At 39.6% G+C, this 20780-nt stretch overlaps 1 protein-coding gene across 1 annotated transcript in view; it reads right to left on the bottom strand.

Annotated features, from left to right (window-relative positions):
* The window catches only part of CARMIL1 (capping protein regulator and myosin 1 linker 1), a 321444-nt gene that overhangs the window by 126298 nt on the left and 174366 nt on the right, over window positions 1-20780 (bottom strand). The window contains exons 9-11 of the mRNA XM_060023517.2: window positions 17381-17469; window positions 16087-16181; window positions 3559-3645 (exon numbers count right to left, since the gene is read on the bottom strand). Coding sequence (XP_059879500.1) covers window positions 3559-3645; window positions 16087-16181; window positions 17381-17469 — 271 coding nt within the window. The remainder of the gene's footprint in view (window positions 1-3558; window positions 3646-16086; window positions 16182-17380; window positions 17470-20780) is intronic.

Here is a 20780-nt window from a genome sequence, read left to right as displayed (position 1 = left end):
AGTGATAACAAAAAGGGACCACACACACTTAGCTTTAAGATCTGTAGATGGCTTCAGGCAACAAGACAGAAAACACTGGCTCCCAGGGAAATGTTTCCCTTTGGAAAGTTGCTTTTATGCCTTCATCTTAAACATGTGGGTACAAATGTGTGCACATAAGAAATCATGGGGCGTATGGAACCACCCCCAATTTCAAATCACTCAGTGAAACTGTATGGTCAGAATAAAGTATGACTAGATGGACAGAAAACCATTCCGGGACCACTTTGCTTCACCCACGCATCCACGACACATTTAGTGAGAACTTCCAGTGTGTTGGGTGCCAGGGACATGGCAATGAATGAGGCAAAGCCCTTACCATCCAGAACCTCCCAGGCTAGGACACAACCAAAATACAATGGGAGACGCACTAAAACTGAGGAATTTACAAATTCCTGTGCTATGGAACACAGAGAAGGGAACATCTAGTCCCACAGGGTGTGGTGAGAGGAGGCTGTCTGAGAGGCTTCAAAGAGAAAATGAGACAGAAACTGAATCTTCCAGGAGCAGCAGTCATTCACCAGATTTGTAGGTGTGACACTGCGGTTGTCCCAGGCGAAATAAAAGCATATAAAAACACACAACAGAGAGAGGGGAGGAGGGAGGGAGGGAAGGCGGGAGGGAGGGAGGGAGGGAGGGGAGGAGGGAGGGTGGGAGGGAGGGAGGGGGAGGAGGGAGGGAAGGGGAGGGCGGGAGGGAGGGAGGGAAGGTGGGAGGGAGGAATGGAGGGGAGGAGGGAGGGAGGGAAGGTGGGAGGGAGGGATGGAGGGGAGGAGGGAGGGAGGGAAGGCGGGAGGGAGGGAGGGAGGGGAGGAGGGAGGGTGGGAGGGAGGGAGGGGGAGGAGGGAGGGAAGGGGAGGGCGGGAGGGAGGGAGGGAAGGTGGGAGGGAGGGACGGAGGGGAGGAGGGAGGGTGGGAGGGAGGGAGGGAAGGAGGGAGGGAAGGGGAGGGCGGGAGGGAGGGAGGGAAGGTGGGAGGGAGGGAGGGAGGGGAGGAGGGAGGGTGGGAGGGAGGGAGGGAGGGAGGAAGGAGAGGAGGAGGAGAGGGAGAGGGAGGAGAGGGGAGAAGGAAGAGGAAGAAGATGATGGCGGCAGGGACAGCACGGCCCTTTGTGCCAAAAACTGCACTGTATGCGTATTAACCCATTTAATCCCACACCTCTGATGAAGCAGATGCTCGTATTTCCATATTACAAATGAGGCAGGTACAACCAAGAGATTGTAAAAGCAAATTTATAGTAAGCAAAAAAGTTAGGATTCAAACCTAGGCAATCTGCAAGAGAACCAGCCATTGCTACACATACTGCCCTCAAAACATAGTGATATAGTTAAGGAATGGGAAATTATTCAATTCAAGAAACTTTCACTGAACGCCCACAATGGTCCAGGCACTATGCCAGGTGCTGGAGATACGGAGATGAGAGATACAGAGGCTGCAAGGAGAGCCCCCTTCAAGTAGGGAAGACACCACATTTATACAATAATGTTAGATATGATCTAGAAAGGAACGAGAAATTGATTCTGTTGAGGCCTCAGGAATAAGACGTCTCAGAAGAGATGATCACAGACGAGGGTTTTATAAAATAAACTGAAGCTCTCCAAGAATATTTGGAGATGTGTGAGATAAGAGAAAATATATATGGGTCTCTGCCTCCCATGGCCGTTCCTGGCACAGAGCTCCTCAAACCCTTGTAATTTCCTAGGTGATAAGAGCACTAGAAACATCCCTTGTTCTAATATTTGTCTTTGACCCTGACACTGACCCAGGTCTCCTTAAACTCCTGTAAATTCTTAGGTGGTAAGAGCATCAGCAGCATCTTTTGCTCTAATGAGGTAACCCTGGTGGGCTCCTGGATGGGGGCTGGTCACCAGGAAGACCAAGCCATGCTGAGAAGCCCCACCCCCACCCATCAACACTTCTGCAGAAAAGGGAGAGGGCCTGGAAATGCAGTGAATAACTGACCACGCCTACGTGATGCGGCCTCCATGAACATCCCAACGTATGGGTTCCGGAGAGCTTCCAGGTTGATGGACACATCCACACCAGGAGAGTGACACGCCCCGACTCCACAGGAACAGAAGCTCCTGGGCTCAGGACCCCCCAGACCTCGCCCTAAATATCTGTTCATCCGGCTGTTCATCTGTATCCTTTATCATACCCTTTAATAAACTAGTAAAGGTAAGTAAGCGTTTCCCTGAGTTCTGTGGACCACTCTAGCAGATTAATCAAACTCAAGGAGGGGGGTCTTTGGAACCTCTGATAACCTGGGCGTGTGAACTGGTATCTAAAGGCGGTCGGGGGGCATGGCACTCTTGTGGGACTGAGCCCTTAACCTGCAGGATCTCGTGCCATCTCCAGGTAGATACTGAGCTGAACTGTAGGCCACCCAGGTGGTGTCACAGAGAATTGCCTGTTGTGAGGGAAAAACTGCCACACATCTGGTGACCAGAGGTGTCAGAAGTGAGATGTTTTGTGTGATTAGTAAAGGAGATGCACAGGAAAGAGAAACACAGAAGGCAGGCAAGAATGGAGGTTTTCCCTATACAAGATGAAAGACAAGTTTTTCAAGCAGAATACGAAGTGTATACAAAGGCACGGCGTATGCAGGGAGATTTTAATTATTATTGTAACGGTGCTGATGTAGCAAAATAAGAACAAAACTGAAAAACTGAGAGGATGGTGAGTGGAGTCAGGAAAGAACCTGGGGAAGGAAAGGCAATTTCCAGGACAGGAAATAGAGCAGGTAGAGCTACAGTGGTGACTGGGACTGGGCAGTTAGGCCCAACTGTTTTCTGTGCAGCAGACAGTCCATCTGGAGGGGAAGGGGGAACGGGGAAGTGGGGATGGCTGATGTCTTTCCAAGGATGAACCAAGAAAAACACAACCAGTAGTGACCATTTTGTCATGTAGAGAAATATCGAATCGCTATCTCATGCACTTGGACCTAACAGAGTGTTGTAAGTCAATTATACTTCAATAAAAACAAACAAAACATTGCTAAATCAAAAACAAAAAAACAGCAAAACACAACCAGCTACCTCTAGGAATGTGAGGCAGGAAGCAGCCAGGTGAGCGTTCCCTGACTCAAAGTTTAAAAAGTTGGAGACCACAGGCATACCTGAAAATTATTCTCTACTCTGAAAGCATTTCACTTTAGAACACCAGAAGTCCAATCAGGTAACTTCTTTATCTTAAAACTTCCAGAGTACTATAATACACATACAGATGACCCCTGAACAACGTGGGGATTAATCTGCGTGTAACTAATCGTCAGCTCTCTGTATCCACGGTTCCTCCACTTCCACAGATTTAACCAACTGTGGACCGTGTACTACTGTAGTATTTACTGTTGAAAAATATATGCATGTAAGTGGACCCAGGAAGTTCAAAGCACATTGTTCAAGGGTCAACTACATTTTTAAATGCAGATACACAACAAGTATTAATTCTAACTATGTAAGGTACCATGGGGCAGCAGAAATATTATAGACACAGTTAAGTAAATAAGATATACTGTACCTTTAGGTGACAATGAGGTTTTAGATAAATTTAAATGCTTTAATCCCTTTGGGAGTTTGGCAAACTGAATACTTAAAGACGACACACCTGAGAAAGAAAGGGAAAAGGGGGATTGTTAGAATTTTTAAGTTGTTAGGATTGCATTTGTTTTACAATGCCTGAAAGTTAACTTTGATTCCAATTAAAGTGATCGTTTTTTCTTTCTAATGTTAGACACTGTTTTCTAATCATCTACCATCATGCCTCCTTTACTTTCAGTCCTATCTATAGGGTAAGAGAAAAGCGCAATTATCGAAACTTTACCATTAGAGATGTTTTTCTTTGGACCAAGTATTATCCTTTCCTCATAGTGCTATTTCAAATGCAAATAGTCTTGGGAAGAGTGATATAATTTCGACTCTTTTCTTTTTAACCTGTGTCTTAATGAGCTGATCACTCTTCTGGGTGAACGGATGCATGCTATTTAATTATTGTCAAGAAAAACAATGTGATGTTAACTATTCAGATAACGGCTTCACTTTAAGCAGATGACTTCCAATATTTAATTGGCTTATGGCTAACAACCTCAGACAAAGCAACAGAGCATGTTTTAAACTACCTTTAACCTACGTTTGGTAACATAAAATTAATCCCAAGGAATGTACAGTAATAAAAATCCGGTGGTCTCTAAATTTAATGGCCAGAGTGGGCTACTGTGAAAACCAGCTCACTCACCCAAGGACTGTAATGAACTCTTTTCTGGGAGGAAATAAGTAATAGATGAATGTATGCTCTTCCAACAGGTCCTTCAACCAACCTCCTGCTGTATCTGAGTTATCACCTTCCCAGGGGGCATGTTTTGGGAAGAATCCTAAAACAGTATTAACTGTATGGTCCCAAACTCCAGGCACCAATAAGGAACAACCGTGCTGGCTGCTGCCCTATCACATAACCCTAAATTACATATAAATTTTATCAATTAATACGTACTACTCTAGCAATAACCTAAAAGTCATTTAGCTTGATGAAGCTTCTAGATGGGCATTTCCCCAAGGATGGTAGGGTACTGAGAGACCCTACCTATCTCCCACAGCATTTCCAAAATAAGTTTGACAATCACTGGATTAAATAATGTTAAACAGGTTTTTTAATTAAAAATATTTCTAGAGATTTGAAAATGTTAATCCATAATATTAATTGCAGAGAGGGAACAGGACTGATATTTAGTCAATACATTCTTGTAAAATGTATTGGGGTGGGAGGGGAGAGAGGAAAAAGATGGAGAAATTTTGAAAACTTTATTAATCCAAAAGTCAAAAAAAGGAAAAGGGAACAACAAAAAAAAGTGATAAAGAGAAAACAGATATACAGTAGATTGTCACACAAATAAATCAATAATTACATTAAATATAAATGTACTAAGTATTCAGACTAAAAGTCAAAGATGGATTAGCTAAACAATAATATCAGATGGTTTCGAGAGACACACTTAGAAATGCATGTATTCCAAAGTGAACCTAAAAGCATGGAAAAAGATATATGCTGCAAATCTAACCAAAAGAAAGCTAGTTTATCTGTAATAATATAAAACAAGTTAGATTTTAAGAAGTATTACTAGAGATAAATGAGATATTTCTTTAATGAAGAAGATGTAATAATTTTAAATCTGCACAATCTGAACATCACAGTCTCAAAATATATAAAGTAAATCTAATGGCAAAAAAAGAAAATACACGTATTATTATATATATATATATGTGTGTGTGTACACACACACACACACACTCTCAATAGAGGGAGATTTTTAAACACATCTATGTCAGTAGCTGATAAATGGACCAAAAAACCTATAAAATATACAAGATATCAAGAGCATACTGAAAAAAATCTATTTGATATATTTAAAACACTGTACTTAATAACTACAGAATATATTTCTTCAAAATACACAAGGAAAATTTACCAAAAGTGACCATCTACTGAGTCATAAAGCAAGTCTCAACAAACAGTATATTCCTTAACTTCTGTGAAATCATACAGAGTATATTTTCAAACTATTAGTATGTTCTCTAACTGCTACCATTACTATGGAATTAAGATAGGAATTATTTAAAAAATTACAGTTAGAAAAATCCCCCAATAATTAGAACTTAAGCAATATATTCCTACATAACAAATGAGTCCAAGAAAAAAAATCACAATGGAAATCTTTTTAAAATTTTTATTTAAATTTTAAAAATTATGACATCAAATTTTGGGTATACAACTCAAGCCCTCCTTAGAGTGAAGTCTATACTCCTAAATACATGTGAATAAAGAAGAAAAGCTGGAAACTAATTATCAAAGTATCCATCTCAAGATGTGTTAAAAAAAAACAGCAAATTTATCCTCACTCCATCCCTATAAACAGAAGGAAAGAAATAACAGAGAGAAGACATCATTAAACAGAAAGCAGTCATAAAATAAGTAAATTTAACAAAGCTTGTTCTTCAAAAAAAAAAACCAATAAAATTAATAAATCCCAGCAAGACTTTAAAAAAGAGAGAGAGGGCTTCCCTGGTGGCGCAGTGGTTGAGAGTCCGCCTGCCGATGCAGGGGCCACGGGTTCGTGCCCCGGTCTGGGAAGATCCCACATGCCGCAGAGCGGCTGGGCCCGTGAGCCATGGCCACTGAGCCTGCGCGTCCGGAGCCTGTGCTCCACAACGGGAGAGGCCACAACAGTGAGAGGCCTGTGTACCGCAAAATAAATAAATAAATAAATAAAAATAAAAAAGAGAGAGAAAGAAAAGGATCAAATCAAATTATATAAATCAGAAATGAAAACAGAATGCTAGTAGCGATCCTGCAGACACTACAAATAGAACTGAAGGGTATAAAAAAATCTACAGATCAAAAAATGTATCATTTTAGAAGAAATTCCACATGAAAAATACAACTTGGCAAAATTTACATAAGAAGAAATAATCTCTATTTAAGAAAATAATAAATCTATTATTAAAAACCTCTCAACAAAGAAAAGCAAAAGAAGACAAATATAAAAGAGTATGTATTATATAATTCTATAGTGGTGAGGTACCAGAATAAATAAAGCTAATCTATCATAACAGAAGTCAGAATAGTAGTTATCTTTTCCGGGTGGTGGAGGGGAAGGGTGGGGCAAAACAAAAGAGAAGCTTGTGTAGTGCTGGTAATGTCCTATTTCTTGATCTTTGTAGAGGTTGCATAAGAGCATCCTCTTTGTAAAAATTCATTACGGGATTTACAAACTTTTATCAATGTACATTATACTTCAATGAAAAAAGTTCCTTCAGAAAATTAGGTACGGAAAATAACAGAGGAGAAAATCTAGATGTCTGTGGGTGGCAATGACTTTTTAGATACAACAGCAAGGGCACAGTCCATGAAAGAAATCATTGATAAGCTGGACTTCATTAAAGTTAAAAAGTTCTATTGGTTACCAAGGAGGGGGGAAGGATAAATTGGGAGATTGGGATTGACGCACTACTATATATAAATTAGATAATAAGAACCTACTGTATGTCACAGGAAACTACTCAACACTCTATAATGGCCTATATGGGAAAAGAATCTAAAAAAGAGTGGCTATATGTATATGTATAACTGATGCACTTTGCTGTACAGCAGAAACTAACACAACATTGTAAATCAACTATATTCCAATATAAATTAGTTTTAAAAAATCAACAAGTTCTGCTCTGCAAAGGACAATGTCAAGAGAATGAGAAGACAAGCCAGAGACTGAGAGGAAATCTTTGCAAAAGGCACATCTGATAAAGGACTGTTATTCAAAATATACAAGAACTCTTAAAACTCCACAGTAAGAAAATAAACAACCTAATCAAAAAATGAGCCAAAGATCTTAATAGATATCTCACCAAAGAAGATATACAGGTGGCAAATAAGCATATGAAAAGATGCTCTACATCATATGTCATCAGGGAAATGCAAATTAAAACAACAATGAGATACTACTACACACCTATTAGGATGGCCAAAATCTGGAACACTGACAACATCAAATGTTCCAGGATGTGGAGCAAGAGGAACGCTCACTCATTGCTGGTGGGAATGCAAAATGGGACAGCTGCTTTGGAAGACAGTTTGGTGATTCCTTATAAAACTAAACTTATTGTTACCATGTAATTCAGCAATCACACGCCTTGGTATTTACCCATAGTAGTTGAAAACTACACGAAATTCTGGAAAAGGCAAAACTCTGGAAACAGTAGAAAGACCAGTGATTGCCAGGGGTTGGGTATGGGGGTGCATGGGGAGGAAGGATAAACAGGTAGAACACAGAATTTTTCAGGCAGTGAAAATACTCTGCATGATACTATACTATAATGAGGGATGCATGTCATTATACATTTGTCCAAACCCATTAAACACCAAGAGTGAACCCTAATGAAAACTATGGACTTTGGGTGATTACGATGCATTAATGGAGGGTCATCAATCGTAACAAATGTCTTAACTCTGCTGATGGATGTTGATAACAAGGGAGGCTATGCCTGTGTGGGCCCAGGGAATATATGAAATCTCTCTACATTTCTCTCAATTGTGCTGTGAACCTAAAACTACTCTAAAAAAGTTAAGTCTTTAAAAAAAATTAGGTATGGAAGAGGAAAGGACACCAGATTCTTATTTTAAATATTGACAAGAGTTATCACTGACTACTCATGACCAATTCTTTCACGTATTTTTTCACTCAGCAAAGTATATGCTACGACAATGTTTAAAAATGGATATATATATCCCCAAATCATGCTGAAAATATCTGTTAGATCGAAGTTAAACTTCAAGTTTGTTTCACTCAGGTTGACTTGAGTTGTTTTGCTTTGTTCTTTGAGAAAATGATAATTTCTAAACTTTCAATATTTTCTTTTGTGTCAGACACACCTGGAACACCACATAAAATTGTAAATGCCTACAACCAAATGCAAGGCCAGAATGGAACAATTATTTTACACTACTGGTGACACCCACCCATCTGTTCATTCCTTAATCATAAACTTCCTTTTAAAAAGGAAGGTAGACAAAAAAGAATAAATAATCCAACAATACTTTTCTCTAGAAATAGAACTACCACACCCTCAAGTAATGAAAGTAATAAAACGTGAAGCTCCTAAGTTAGAATAAAGGTGAATAAAGTCATGTTTGAGCATTTATTTTAAACAAAGAAAGCAGGATTAAAGGTAAAAAGGACTAAAGTCTCAGATACAAGATTGTTCAGTTAAAGTATTTTTTATCTAATCCCAGACTAAGTTACTAGCTTCTTTTTTTCTTGATGAAATGTTTTGTTTTAGTTTCCTAGGCATCCACAACTCATAAATATATTATATTTCTTCTTTAAAGAAACACCCTTGCTAAGTGCTAATGGAATGAAAGGCATAACTGGGGCCAGTACTGTTCAGTTTTTTGAAAATGAAAAAACTAAATTCACTTTTGATAAAAACGTAACAGATTATTACACAAAGGGTCCTCCACTCTGGCAGACTTCAGAAATGGGGTCTTGGCAACATGAATGAATTGAGGGTGCCTGGCAGCCAAAATCTCAGGAAAAACAAAAAAATTAACCTGCCTTGTACTTCCTGAAGTCAGTTACTCAACAGTGCCATGGAAGAAACTGATCACCAAGAAAACATTTCCCCACAAAGAAAGGACAGAAGAGACGTTTTCAACCTCTGGCCAAAACTATTCAATTCTGCCCCCCAAATAAAGCAAAACTTAGCCTTCAGAGCTGTGAATTAAAACGAAATTTATCACCAAAAGCTTTCATCTGGAGACTTTACTGGATGAATAACCCTTCTTGTAATTTATTTTTGTTTTACTATGTGTCAAATTTAGAAGAAAAAAATGGTCGAATTTTTATTTCTCCTTTCAAAACAAAACTATTATCGAAATATTTATGACTAATAAAAAAGTAATTATAAAATGTTTAGAATTATAATTTGCCATCTGATGTAATTAACTTCCTAAGACAGGAAATTAAATTTGACATTGCAGTTTTAACCCATTAATCATGCATGTACTTAAAAGCCTATGACAATAACATATAAAACTCTAAAATTTTGATATTCTGGAATCAGTGTGATTCACATGGTTGGAAAAAACGGTTTAAGGTGGGTCCTGGTTGACCGGAAGCATAATATTAATAATTTAACAAAATCCTGCTATGGAGTTCTAGCAACATGATACAGGGAAACAAAAGACCTCTTTCTTGTCTGTTAGAAAGCATATAGATTTGACACTGTAGATATCAGAACAAAGGTGAGAGTTAAAATCTTTAGATTTCTACTAATTCCAATGGCTTCCCTGGAGAGTTCAGAAACACTAAAAAAAAACTAAGTAAATAAATAAAACACGATGGAGTATTTCCATTTCAAAAATAAGACTGAGAAAAAGAGATTCAAGAACTAGGAATATAGGAATAAAAGACTAGTGGGAAAAAACTGTCAACACACTTAATTTTTGAATGCCCTAAAATCCAAATCTATGCAGTTTTTAAAATACTGTTTCACCCTGTATAACCATAAAAATATCAATTAAATATGGCTGAAATCATGACTCTAAACAAAAGTACTTTCTGCTGAGTAGCTGTCGCACAGAAACCTGGCCTCTTTAAATATCAAAGTGATTAAGAAAATGCATTGACGTGCTATGGAAAAAGCCAATGTTTTCCAAATCGCATACACAAAATTATTTCCTTACACTTCCAAGGGAAATCTAGACAGCCAAATCAGAAAATCCCAACCACAGTATAAGAGGCTGATTGATTGATCACTAAGGCAATTCTGAACAAGAGTCTGTCGGTACTAGGTATGACTCTGCAAACTTTTCCAAATTATGTAAACGTGGTTTCCTCATCTCTAAAGGGGAATAATAACATTTGTGCTATTTAACTTCACAGAACTATTTTATGAATCAAATATGGTAGTAAAAGTTAACACTTATTGAGAGTGCATAGTATGTGACAGGCGATTCTTATGGCTTTTATGTGTATTATCTCATTTAATCCTTAGAACACCGTTATGTAGGAGGTGCTATTATTATTTTAGAGATGGGGAATCTGAGGCATAGAGAAGTTAGGTAACTAGTCCAAGGAAACTCAGATGTAGAGAAGCCCAGATTTGAACCTATGTATTTTGACTCCAGAATCCACTGGTATACACTGAGATATGAAAGATCTACAGCACCCCAAAATGTAAGGGACAATTCTAGAATCTATTTATCTTGTCTCATCCAGAAAATCAAATCAGAGCCACCACCAGATGGCTGGAGAAAAAATAAAATATTTGGGTGCTTCAGGTCAACATTTCCAAAAGAAAAACACTCCAAGACAGGATTCTAAATCATCTTTAAACAAAATAATCCAATTTAGAACAAAGTGAGGGGAGGAAATAAGGACAGACATTCCTGAAGAGGCTAAGATCATAAAATCTAGGATAACTGGGACGGGTAACTAGGGAGAACAGAATACAGAGCTTGTGACATTTAGGGAAGGAAAGTGTGTGAAATGAGCAGAGAGAGAAGAGCTGCATTCCCCCAAAACACTCAACTTTGATCCAAAAAGTCATCAGATCCAAAGGATTAGTCACGAGGTGATGACTGAAACACCCTGCTTCAGATACTAGGTCAGCCCAGAGGACTCACCACAGAACTAGTTAATGAAGTTCAGCTAGAACAGGGAGTTTCAAGCCTTTTCAACCATGACCCACATAAAGAAAGAGATTTGTCATCATGATGCAGGAACCTCATAGCAAAATAAACACATACACATGTAATAGAAAACTAAAACCCAAAATTTCCTGAACAATGCACTCTGATATTTTCTATTCTATTTCTTTTTTTTTTTTTTTAATGCTTACCAGGTCTTGACCCACAATCTGAAAACACACTGGGATAGAAGGCCAAGAGCAAGCTGGGGCGCAGGGCCGGCCCCACAAACAGGATAAGAGAAGCTCCTGCCTGTGTGTGGTCCATTCACTGCCCTGTGGGGCTCTCGCAGAGCGGAAGCAGGGCATCCAGCATTGGAAACGTTGCCCATACACACTACACCCCTCCTACTAAATCATACTTCAACCTCCTCCACCCCAAGCCCCTTAACAACAGAAGGCTGCCTGTCCTCTGCACATGAGCCTGACAGGGAAGCTGAGCTGTAACTATCAGGGCTTTGCTGCATCAACTTTCATATCACAAAGCAAGGAGCCAAACTTCCTCTCTAGAGTTTCCAAATAAGTCCCTGAAAGAATGGTTCAGGTACAAAATCAAATTCCACTTGGTGCTTAAATTCCTCAGAATTCGAGGCTGCCAAACTGCCTTGTGTTTCTTTGCAATTCCTTGTAAATAATCGTCCTGGGCTCGGTCTCAAGACTGAACAATTCAATTGCAAACTCCTCCCCCATGCTTTTTTATTGTTTTCCATTGAAAAGCTCAGAAAAAAAGTCATGAACATTTTTCCCTATTTTGAAGTTTCTATAAATATTTTACACTCAGTTGGATTTCTTGTGGACTTTCCATCCAGGAGCAGAAAAGCTACCAATCACTTTCAGATATTTAGCCTGGATGAAAAAAAAGCCCGTAAAGAATTTGTGTTCAGGAGGGTCAGCCCCAAGAGGAAAAAAGGTGGGGAATACAGGTGTTGGCAATTGTCCCAGGGCACCGGCAAACACAGAGACGAATGAATCAGAGGGGGCAGAAACGTGTCAGGAGTGTCAAAACTTGAATGTAAGTGAGCAGAAAACACCCCGAAGAGTCGGTATCTACGCATCAAGCTGTGGAAAACATCCTTGGAAGGATTCATGGTTCTAACACCTGGGAACAGACTGCAGGTAGGTGAAAAGATGCACAAAATCAGGTCACACAGGTAGGAAAGTGGAGCAAAGAGGCAGGCAAATGTCATCTCTGAATACATGCTCTGACTCTGTACAAAAGAAATCTCTATAAACTTCACCATGGTTTTCAACTGCAATTTAAAAACCACAAAAGGGAATTCGATTAAATGAAATCAAATTTAAAGAAAATATTTATTGATTACGTACAAGGTCTTAGGCTAGATGTAGTGTGTCTTCGAAGGTTAGGAAAGAATGATGGACGGAAGTAGGGAAGAGAATTAAGCTGGTGGAGAAACATCCACATCTAATTACAATGCAGCAGAATGAAGGAAGCACTGTTGCAGGAGTTTAAACCAAAGGAGAGGGTCCAATAGACAAGGTTGTCCAGTAGGGCTGCACCTCAGGGCATATGACGCACATGACAAGGAAGATGAAGGGCCTCAGACTCATTCTGCCCCTCACTGCCTCCCAAACCCAAACAATAACAACAGGTCTTTGGGGTCTGGCTTCTTCAACTGAGCGTAACGTTTCAGGGGGTTCAACCGTGTCTTAGGCAGGATCAGTGCCACGTTCTCTCATGCTACTGAGTAGTGTTTCACAGTACAGATAAACCATATTTTGTTTATCCCCTCACCAGTAATGGGCATTTGGGTTTCCACTTTGGGGCGATCATGAATAACACTGCTATCAACATTCATTCACGAGTCTTCTTGTGGACATACGTTTCATTTCTCTTGGGTAACACCTAGAAGTGGAACTGCTGGGTCATCAAGCAAATTTGTGTTTAACTTTTTTTTTTTTTTTTTTTTTTTTTGCGGTACGCGGGCCTCTCACTGCTATGGCCTCTCCTGTTGCGGAGCACAGGCTCCGGACGTGCAGGCTCAGCGGCCATGGCTCACGGGCCCAGCCGCTCCGCGGCATGTGGGATCTTCCCGGACCGGGGCACGAACCCATGTTCCCTGCATCAGCAGGCAGACTCCCAACCACTGTGCCACCAGGGAAGCCCCTGTGTTTAACTTTTTTTTTTTTTTTTTTTTTTAACGGTACGCGGGCCTCTCACTGCTGTGGTCTCTCCCGTTGCGGAGCACAGGCTCCGGACGCGCAAGCTCAGCGGCCACAGCTCGCGGGCCCAGCCGCTCCGCGGCATGTGGGATCCTCCCGGACCAGGGCACGAACCCACGTCCCCTGCATCGGCAAGCGGACTCCCAACAACTGCGCCACCAGGGAAGCCCTGTGTTTAACTTTTGAAGCAACTGGTTAACCAGTATCCAAAGAGGCTGCCCCATTTTACACTCCCGCCAGTAATGCGTGAGTTCCCATTTCCCACATCCTCTCTAACACTTATGTTGATTATAGGCAAACTATTGGCTCTGAAGTGGTATCTCAATGTGGTTTGAATTTGTGTTTGCCTGATGACTAAGGAGTGTCCCTTACTGCACTCTGGATTTCACATCCTTAGCAACTGGCATTTAACAACTACTGATTTTGTCCTGCCAGTAGAGAAAAATGTTCAAGTCCCTTCCATCTTAAAAACAAAAGCCAAACAGACCTCATGTCTATAAAAGGTGATCTATAATGGTTTCCACTTTGTTATAGTCACCTCTTTGTGGCATTCGACTAATAGAACAGTTGTTTTTCTTAAAGAAAAGACTAAACCCCAGAGAAACTCCTGTTGCAGGGATATGTCTCCATTATTTTCAGCTTTGCCCTATATATCTATGAGAGTGTCTTTCATGTGAACTAGTTTTCCAATTCAGTCTCAACCTTCCTTTAGGTTCACTACTTCAGAAGCTGTGAAGTTCCTCTTCGAATGTTTGTTTGGAAACCACATGGGTATCTTTTTCAATGAAGACCAATGTCAATATCAGGAATAAAAAAGCAGAGCTGAATGTCTATATCAGTATCTTCAGCTCAGTTGAATAATTAATCCTCATCGAATATATATATAACATCACAAGATGAAAGGCCCTTATTCAACAATGCTGGAAAACACCTGCAACAGATAATGAAAATGAAGTATTCCCTCTAGAGATAAAGCTACTTCATCTTAAACCTCATCCATCAATGTTCTCCTACTGTGAATTCAAACTCTCAAGTTTCACTTTCTAAACCTACTGACTCTTCCCTCTACTCACACAAACACTTGTAATGAAAACTTCTTTTGCCTCATCATGAAATCTAGTCCTTCAACTTCTCTCTATTCTTACATTCAAATCTTGTTAAAAATTTAAAAACATTTGTGATGGTCAGAATCGTAAGATGGTCCTCAAGATTCCTGCCCCCTGGTAAACACACCCGCTATAATTTCTTCAAGTGTGTGGGCAGACCAATGAATATGCTGGGATATTATGAATGTGATTAGGTTACTAATCAGTCAACTCCGAGTTAATCAAAAGGGAGATTGGGGCTTCCCTGGTGGCGCAGTGGTTGGGAGTCCGCCTGCCAATGCAGGAGACGCGGGTTCGTGCCCCGGCCCGGGAAGATCCCACATGCCGCGGAGCAGCTGGGCCCATGGCCATGGCCGCTGAGCCTGCGCGTCCGAAGCCTGTGCTCTGCAATGGGAGAGGCCACAACAGTGAGAGGCCCACATACCGCAAAAAAAAAAAAAAAAAAAAAAAAAAGGAGATTGTCTTGGGTGGGTCTGACTCAAACAGGTGAGCAGACTGAAAGAAAGAGCATCAGAGAGATGTGCTTCTGCTGGCCTGGAACGCGAGGCAGACAGGCATGTTGTGAGAGGAGGGGACTACATGACAAGGACCTGAACACAGCCTCCAGGTGTTGGGAGTGGTCCCGGGCAAGCAGCGAGCAAGAAAATAATGACCTAGTCCTACAGCCTCAGGAAATTGATTCTGCCAACAACCAGTGAGCTTGAGGAAGACCCCAGGTCACAGGTAAGATCACAGCCCCAGCTAACAACTTGATTTCTGCCTCATGACACTGAGAACCCACCTAACCTCTACCCAGACTTCTGACCCCAAAACACTGTGTCATAATAAATCTGTGTCACCTTAAGCGGCCAAGTTTCTGGTAATTTGTTACCCAGCAATAAAAAACCAATACAATAGTTTAAAAATAATATCCTCTTTCCGAGAAAGACAAATACCGTATCACTTATACGTAGAATCTAAAATATGACACAAATGAACATATCTACAAAACAGAAACAGACGCACAGACATAGAGAAGAGACATGTGGTTGCCAAGGGGGAGGGGAGGTCGGGGAGAGGGATGGACTGGGAGTCTGGGGTTAGTAGATGCAAACTATTTCATCTGGAATGGATAGACAACATGGTCCTACTGTATAGCACGGGGAACTATATTCACTATCCTGGGATAAACCATAACGGAAAAGAATATAAAAGAGAATGTATATATGTGTATAACTGAATCACTTGGTTGTACAGCAGAAATTAACGCAACATTGTAAATCAACTAGACTTCAATAAAAATAATAAATAAAAATAATATCCTCCTTTCCATCTGTGTCACTTCAAGAATGGCTTATCAGCTGATAAAATTGTAGCACGAGTATTTTCACAAAAGGGTGGAAAGAATTAGAAGCCAACAAGAGCATCAGCAGCATTTATACCATAATTACAACTAAGCTTGACACTATTCTCCAGGCACGGCTCAATTAAAACTCCCTAATCCTCTTACAGTTCTGGCATCAATGGTCACGTAGATGTTACGGTACCTCGATCCTCCAGTGGGTTGCCAGCAAGGTTAATGGTATGGAGTCCTGAGTTGGGATTATGTGCTAGAGCACTGGCCAGCTTTTGTGCAAAATCTCTGCAAGTAAACAAAACAGTCAGATGAAATAACACAAAGTGTAAAACTGCTCAAATAAAAAAGTTAAAGCTAGAATAGCTAGGGTGAAATCTAAAAAGAGAAAAGCATTCTTTACAATATTAACCTATATATCATATATTTGTTAAGAACCAATCTATTTACCCTAGTTCATAACCTCATTAGAGTCTGTAAAGCCATAGCTAGAATATGGTTCATCTTGATCAGTCAAAATCTCATTCAAAAGAAAAAAGAAAATATATAATTGCCCCTTTAAAGACACACTGCAGGATGCTATTAGTAGTACTATTTGGCTCCTTCATGACTTAAAAAACAAATCCTGAACTGAACCTGCTTTTCATGAAAAGTACAGTAGGCTATTCACTGTATCAGTTCTAATTTCATGCAATAATCATGAACGCAAAACTGACTGCCCTAATCATTGAATTTAAAGGCTACAGTCGCTAGCACTATATTTTAACAAAAGTCAAAATCACTATTTCAGGTGTGTTTAACGTAAAATAACGCACTAAGCGCTATGATTATGAAACCGTCAACCCTCCTCATGTAGCAGTAAAGTCTTTACTCCAGCAGATTCAAACTCGCCTGCCCCTGGTAAGGCTTGGGTATTGGTTACTGAACCACTAGATGAAGATTATTTAAGTGTGAATTTGAAAAGGGAGAGAAATGGCTAAAACAGCTCAAAACAAAGCAGTAACATCCTATGAAATGTGTTATTACTATGACTACCATTAATGATACTAGCAAAAGCTAACGCATAGCATCTATAATATGAAAGATACTTTTCTAAACACTTCCCAAGTATTAATTCATTTATCCTCACTACCATATTCTATAAAGGAGGCATTATTATTATCTCCACCTTAAAGATGAAGACACTGAGGCACAGAGAACTGAAACAATTTGCCCAAAGCCATCAGGCATCTGGCTCAAGGGTCCATGCTCTTAACCACTATACTTATGTACCCTCAGAAATACCATGTGACACAACCGCAAAAGATGTTAGAAAATCCTTGACCTTCATGATAATGATGGGGATCACAGGGACTTTTTTAAAGAAAGGAATACACTATACTCTATATGTGAGTAGCCTAACGTTTTTCTCAAAACTATACATTAATTTTAGAGGAAATGGCAAAATGTTTTAAAGCAACACATTCATGTATTCAGGAAATACTCACGTTCTAAGTCCGGCGTTTTCCAACACCAGTTCTTCCAGTCGATTGGACCTACTCACCACCCTCAAGATCTGTTCACAGACATCAGTGGACTATAAGAGAAAATATTGTTTGACCATGTCATAGGTCTAAAAATAATCTCACTTCACTGTCATAAATCTATGCAGATGCAAAGTTTTTGTTAAATAAATCATTCATTCAACAAACTATGACTCAACATCTACTACTACACACCCTCACGATGAAGGTCCTGGGAATACAACATAGAGGACAAGGTCTCTGCCTTCAAGAGTGTACCCTCCGGAAGGCAATCAGACAAGAAGGAAATACACAATTATGATAGAAAAATAGAAATATAGAAATAGAAAACTAGAAAGGCCATTTTTGGTAGTGCTATGGGCATACAGAGGCGTATCTCACCCAATCCTGGGAAAACCAAAAGGACTTCCCAAGAAAGGGATATCCAAAATCACACACTAAAGACTGAGTAGTAGCAACAATGGTGATGATGACGATGAGGCTTTCTTTACTGAGCTAAGCCCTTTACGTGTATTTCATTATAAAACTGTTAATTATTATTATTCCCTTTTTGTAGATAAGAAAATTAGATTAAAGATGTCATGTACTTTAAAAGGGAGGCTGAATAACCACTTGATAATCGTTAGGTATTACGATGTTCCTACTAGTAATCTCTAAACTAGGGTAAGGTAATAAGAAAGACTTCAGTAATTAATGGTCTCATGTTAATAAACCTCATGTTTACAAAAAGTACGTAGTTATAAACTTACATCTGTCAAAATATTTTAAATTCTTATGATATAATGTTAAATGAAAATGCATAATTAAAATGTTTAATAAAGATTACAACAATTGAAATAGGTAAGCTATGTAGCAAAAGTCTTGAGGGGACTATGAAAAATGAAGAGTTGTGCCCTGGTAGAATTGTGCATAATTTTTTCTTTTAAATTTTTATCTATTAATGTTTTATATTTACTTATATCCTGCCTTATTCCAAAAGTAATTTAAGGTGGCTCCTGACCTTAAAATTATTTGGACATTAAAAAGTGATATTTAAATGTCATTATAATCTAGGGTCTATTTAAATCCTTTTATATTATTTTAAAAAGAGAGAGAGAGAAATCATTTTGTGTCATGCATACAAATGTCAAAGCAGTTTCTTTTCTTAGAATACCACATAAAAGTATTATAGTTCTTTGATTTATCAGATCATAAATACCCAAGTGGATTAACCATTATGGGAACAGTATAAAATATAGCAAAAGTTCTCCAGTGAAGTAGCCTTTAGAAAAACTGACTTGGAAAAACCACCAAGTCACCCAGCATTTAAGGCTGTTATAATTCTTCTGTGCTGCTTGATCCCACTGGGTCTATAATGTTGCTTTCACACTATTCCTGGGCTTCTAATGTGTCCCACAGATTGATGAGGGGAGAGGAAAATTAATTCCAAGGGACCCAATGCCTGCAATTTATATTATGCTGACAGTGGTGATTTTCAAAATGGTGACCCCTTATCAGTATAATTCTTCGCCTTACAATATACAACCAGAGGAACTGATCTTATTCTGTGTCGTCATGATAAAAAGTGATTACTCAGACATGTTTTTGCAAAGATTATTCTAATTTCCAGAAATAATCCGTGGTATCATTACCGTTCCAGGGCTACCTCAGAGCATCCAGAAAAGTAATTTACCAAAGCCAGGATGTAAAGCAGGGCTTTCATTTACCCATTGGGCATAATTACTGTAATAAAAGTTTTTTTAAAAATGTGTGAAAAGTGTGTCCAACTTTTCTTTAAGATGCCAGTAGGGGAGAGGAGTAATAAGTCGTTCATGATTACATTAATTTTGCTTTTTATTAAGTGCCAACTACATGAAAAGCATTATTTGCTACTCCAAAGAATATAAAGTGAGGGACATTTTAAAGAGATACACACACAAACCTAGATAACAAGTAAATGTTACCATTACGTAGTCTTCCCCAAATGTCTACTTCATGTTCAGCACTACGTTTACAGATTTAGAGGAAATTTTTTTCAACGAATTAATACAATGACTCTCTAAGAGCCTGTATTTATTTAAAAATCAAATGTAGGACTTCCCTGGTGGTGCAGTGGTTAAGAATCCGCTTGCCAATGCAGCAGACACAGGTTCAAGCCCTGGTCCAGGAAGATCCCACATGCTGCAAAGCAACTAAGCCCATGCACCGCAACTACTGAGCCTGCACTCTAGAGTCCGCGAGCCACAACTACTGAGCCCACGCACAACTACTGAAGCCCGCACACCTAGAGCCCATGCTGTGCAACGAGAAGTCACTGCAATGAGAAGTCCACACACCACAACGAAGAGCAGCCCCTGCTCGCCTCAACTAGAGAAAGCCCGCGCGCAGCAATGAAGACCCAACGCAGCCAAAAAAAATAAAAATTTTAAAAAATAAGAAAATCAACTTAAAAAAATTTAAAAATAAAAAGTACAGTATAAAAATTAGAAGAATCGCTATAAAATAACAAATGAACTAATCCAATAAAACAAATATGGAAATCTGGAACTAAGAGGAACCACGTACATTATCCAGCCCAACCATATCATTTTTAAATGATTTAAAAAGACCCATTGATGCTCAATGACTTGCCTAAATTCTAAAACTGAGAGCGTTGAGCAAGACCTCAATTCTACTGCTAATTTAATGAGTCCAGAATCCTGGTCCTAATTGCATATTCAGCATATCTTCAAAAAAAAAATCCCTCTATCCCTCCATTTAAATTTACGATACTGACTGCTAACTGGCTTCATAAGATCAGCATAAAGCATGTCATATTTTTCCTGTGGTACCTTCAGCTCAGGAGACTTCTACTGAGCAAGCGGCAATCTTAACAACCCAGAGAATTCATGTAACTTGAGAGGAGGTTACTTCTTTCTACACTTCGTGTTTTAAAAAATTCACGGAAGGTGTAATGCCTTCCTTTGCCTCAAACAGACCAGGTGTTAGAAAATGTTCTGAGACTGCATACTGTAGAAGCCATCAAAGGGGTAAGTATCATTTCTTTCTTTCTTTCTTTTTTTTTTTTTAATTTCTCTTTTTGGCTGTGTTGGGTCTTCGTTGCTGCGTGCAGGCTTTCTCTAGTTGTGGCGAGCAGGGGCTACTCTTCGTTGGGGTGTGCAGGCTTCTTATTGCGATGGCTTCTCTTGTTGTGGAGCACAGGCTCTAGGCGCACAGGCTTCAGTAGTTGCAGCACGCAGGCTCAACAGTCGTGGCTCATGGGCTCTAGAGCGCAGGCTCAGTAGTTGTGGCACACGGGCTTAGTTGCTCAGCGGCATGTGGGATCTTCCTGGACCAGGGCTCAAACCCGTGTCCCCTGCATGGGCAGGTAGATTCTTAACCACTG

Source organism: Delphinus delphis, chromosome 10 (assembly GCF_949987515.2).
Source record: "Delphinus delphis chromosome 10, mDelDel1.2, whole genome shotgun sequence".
Taxonomy (NCBI): domain Eukaryota; kingdom Metazoa; phylum Chordata; class Mammalia; order Artiodactyla; family Delphinidae; genus Delphinus; species Delphinus delphis.
Note: the sequence above shows the minus strand (reverse complement) of the source record. Positions and strands in the feature narration are given on the sequence as shown.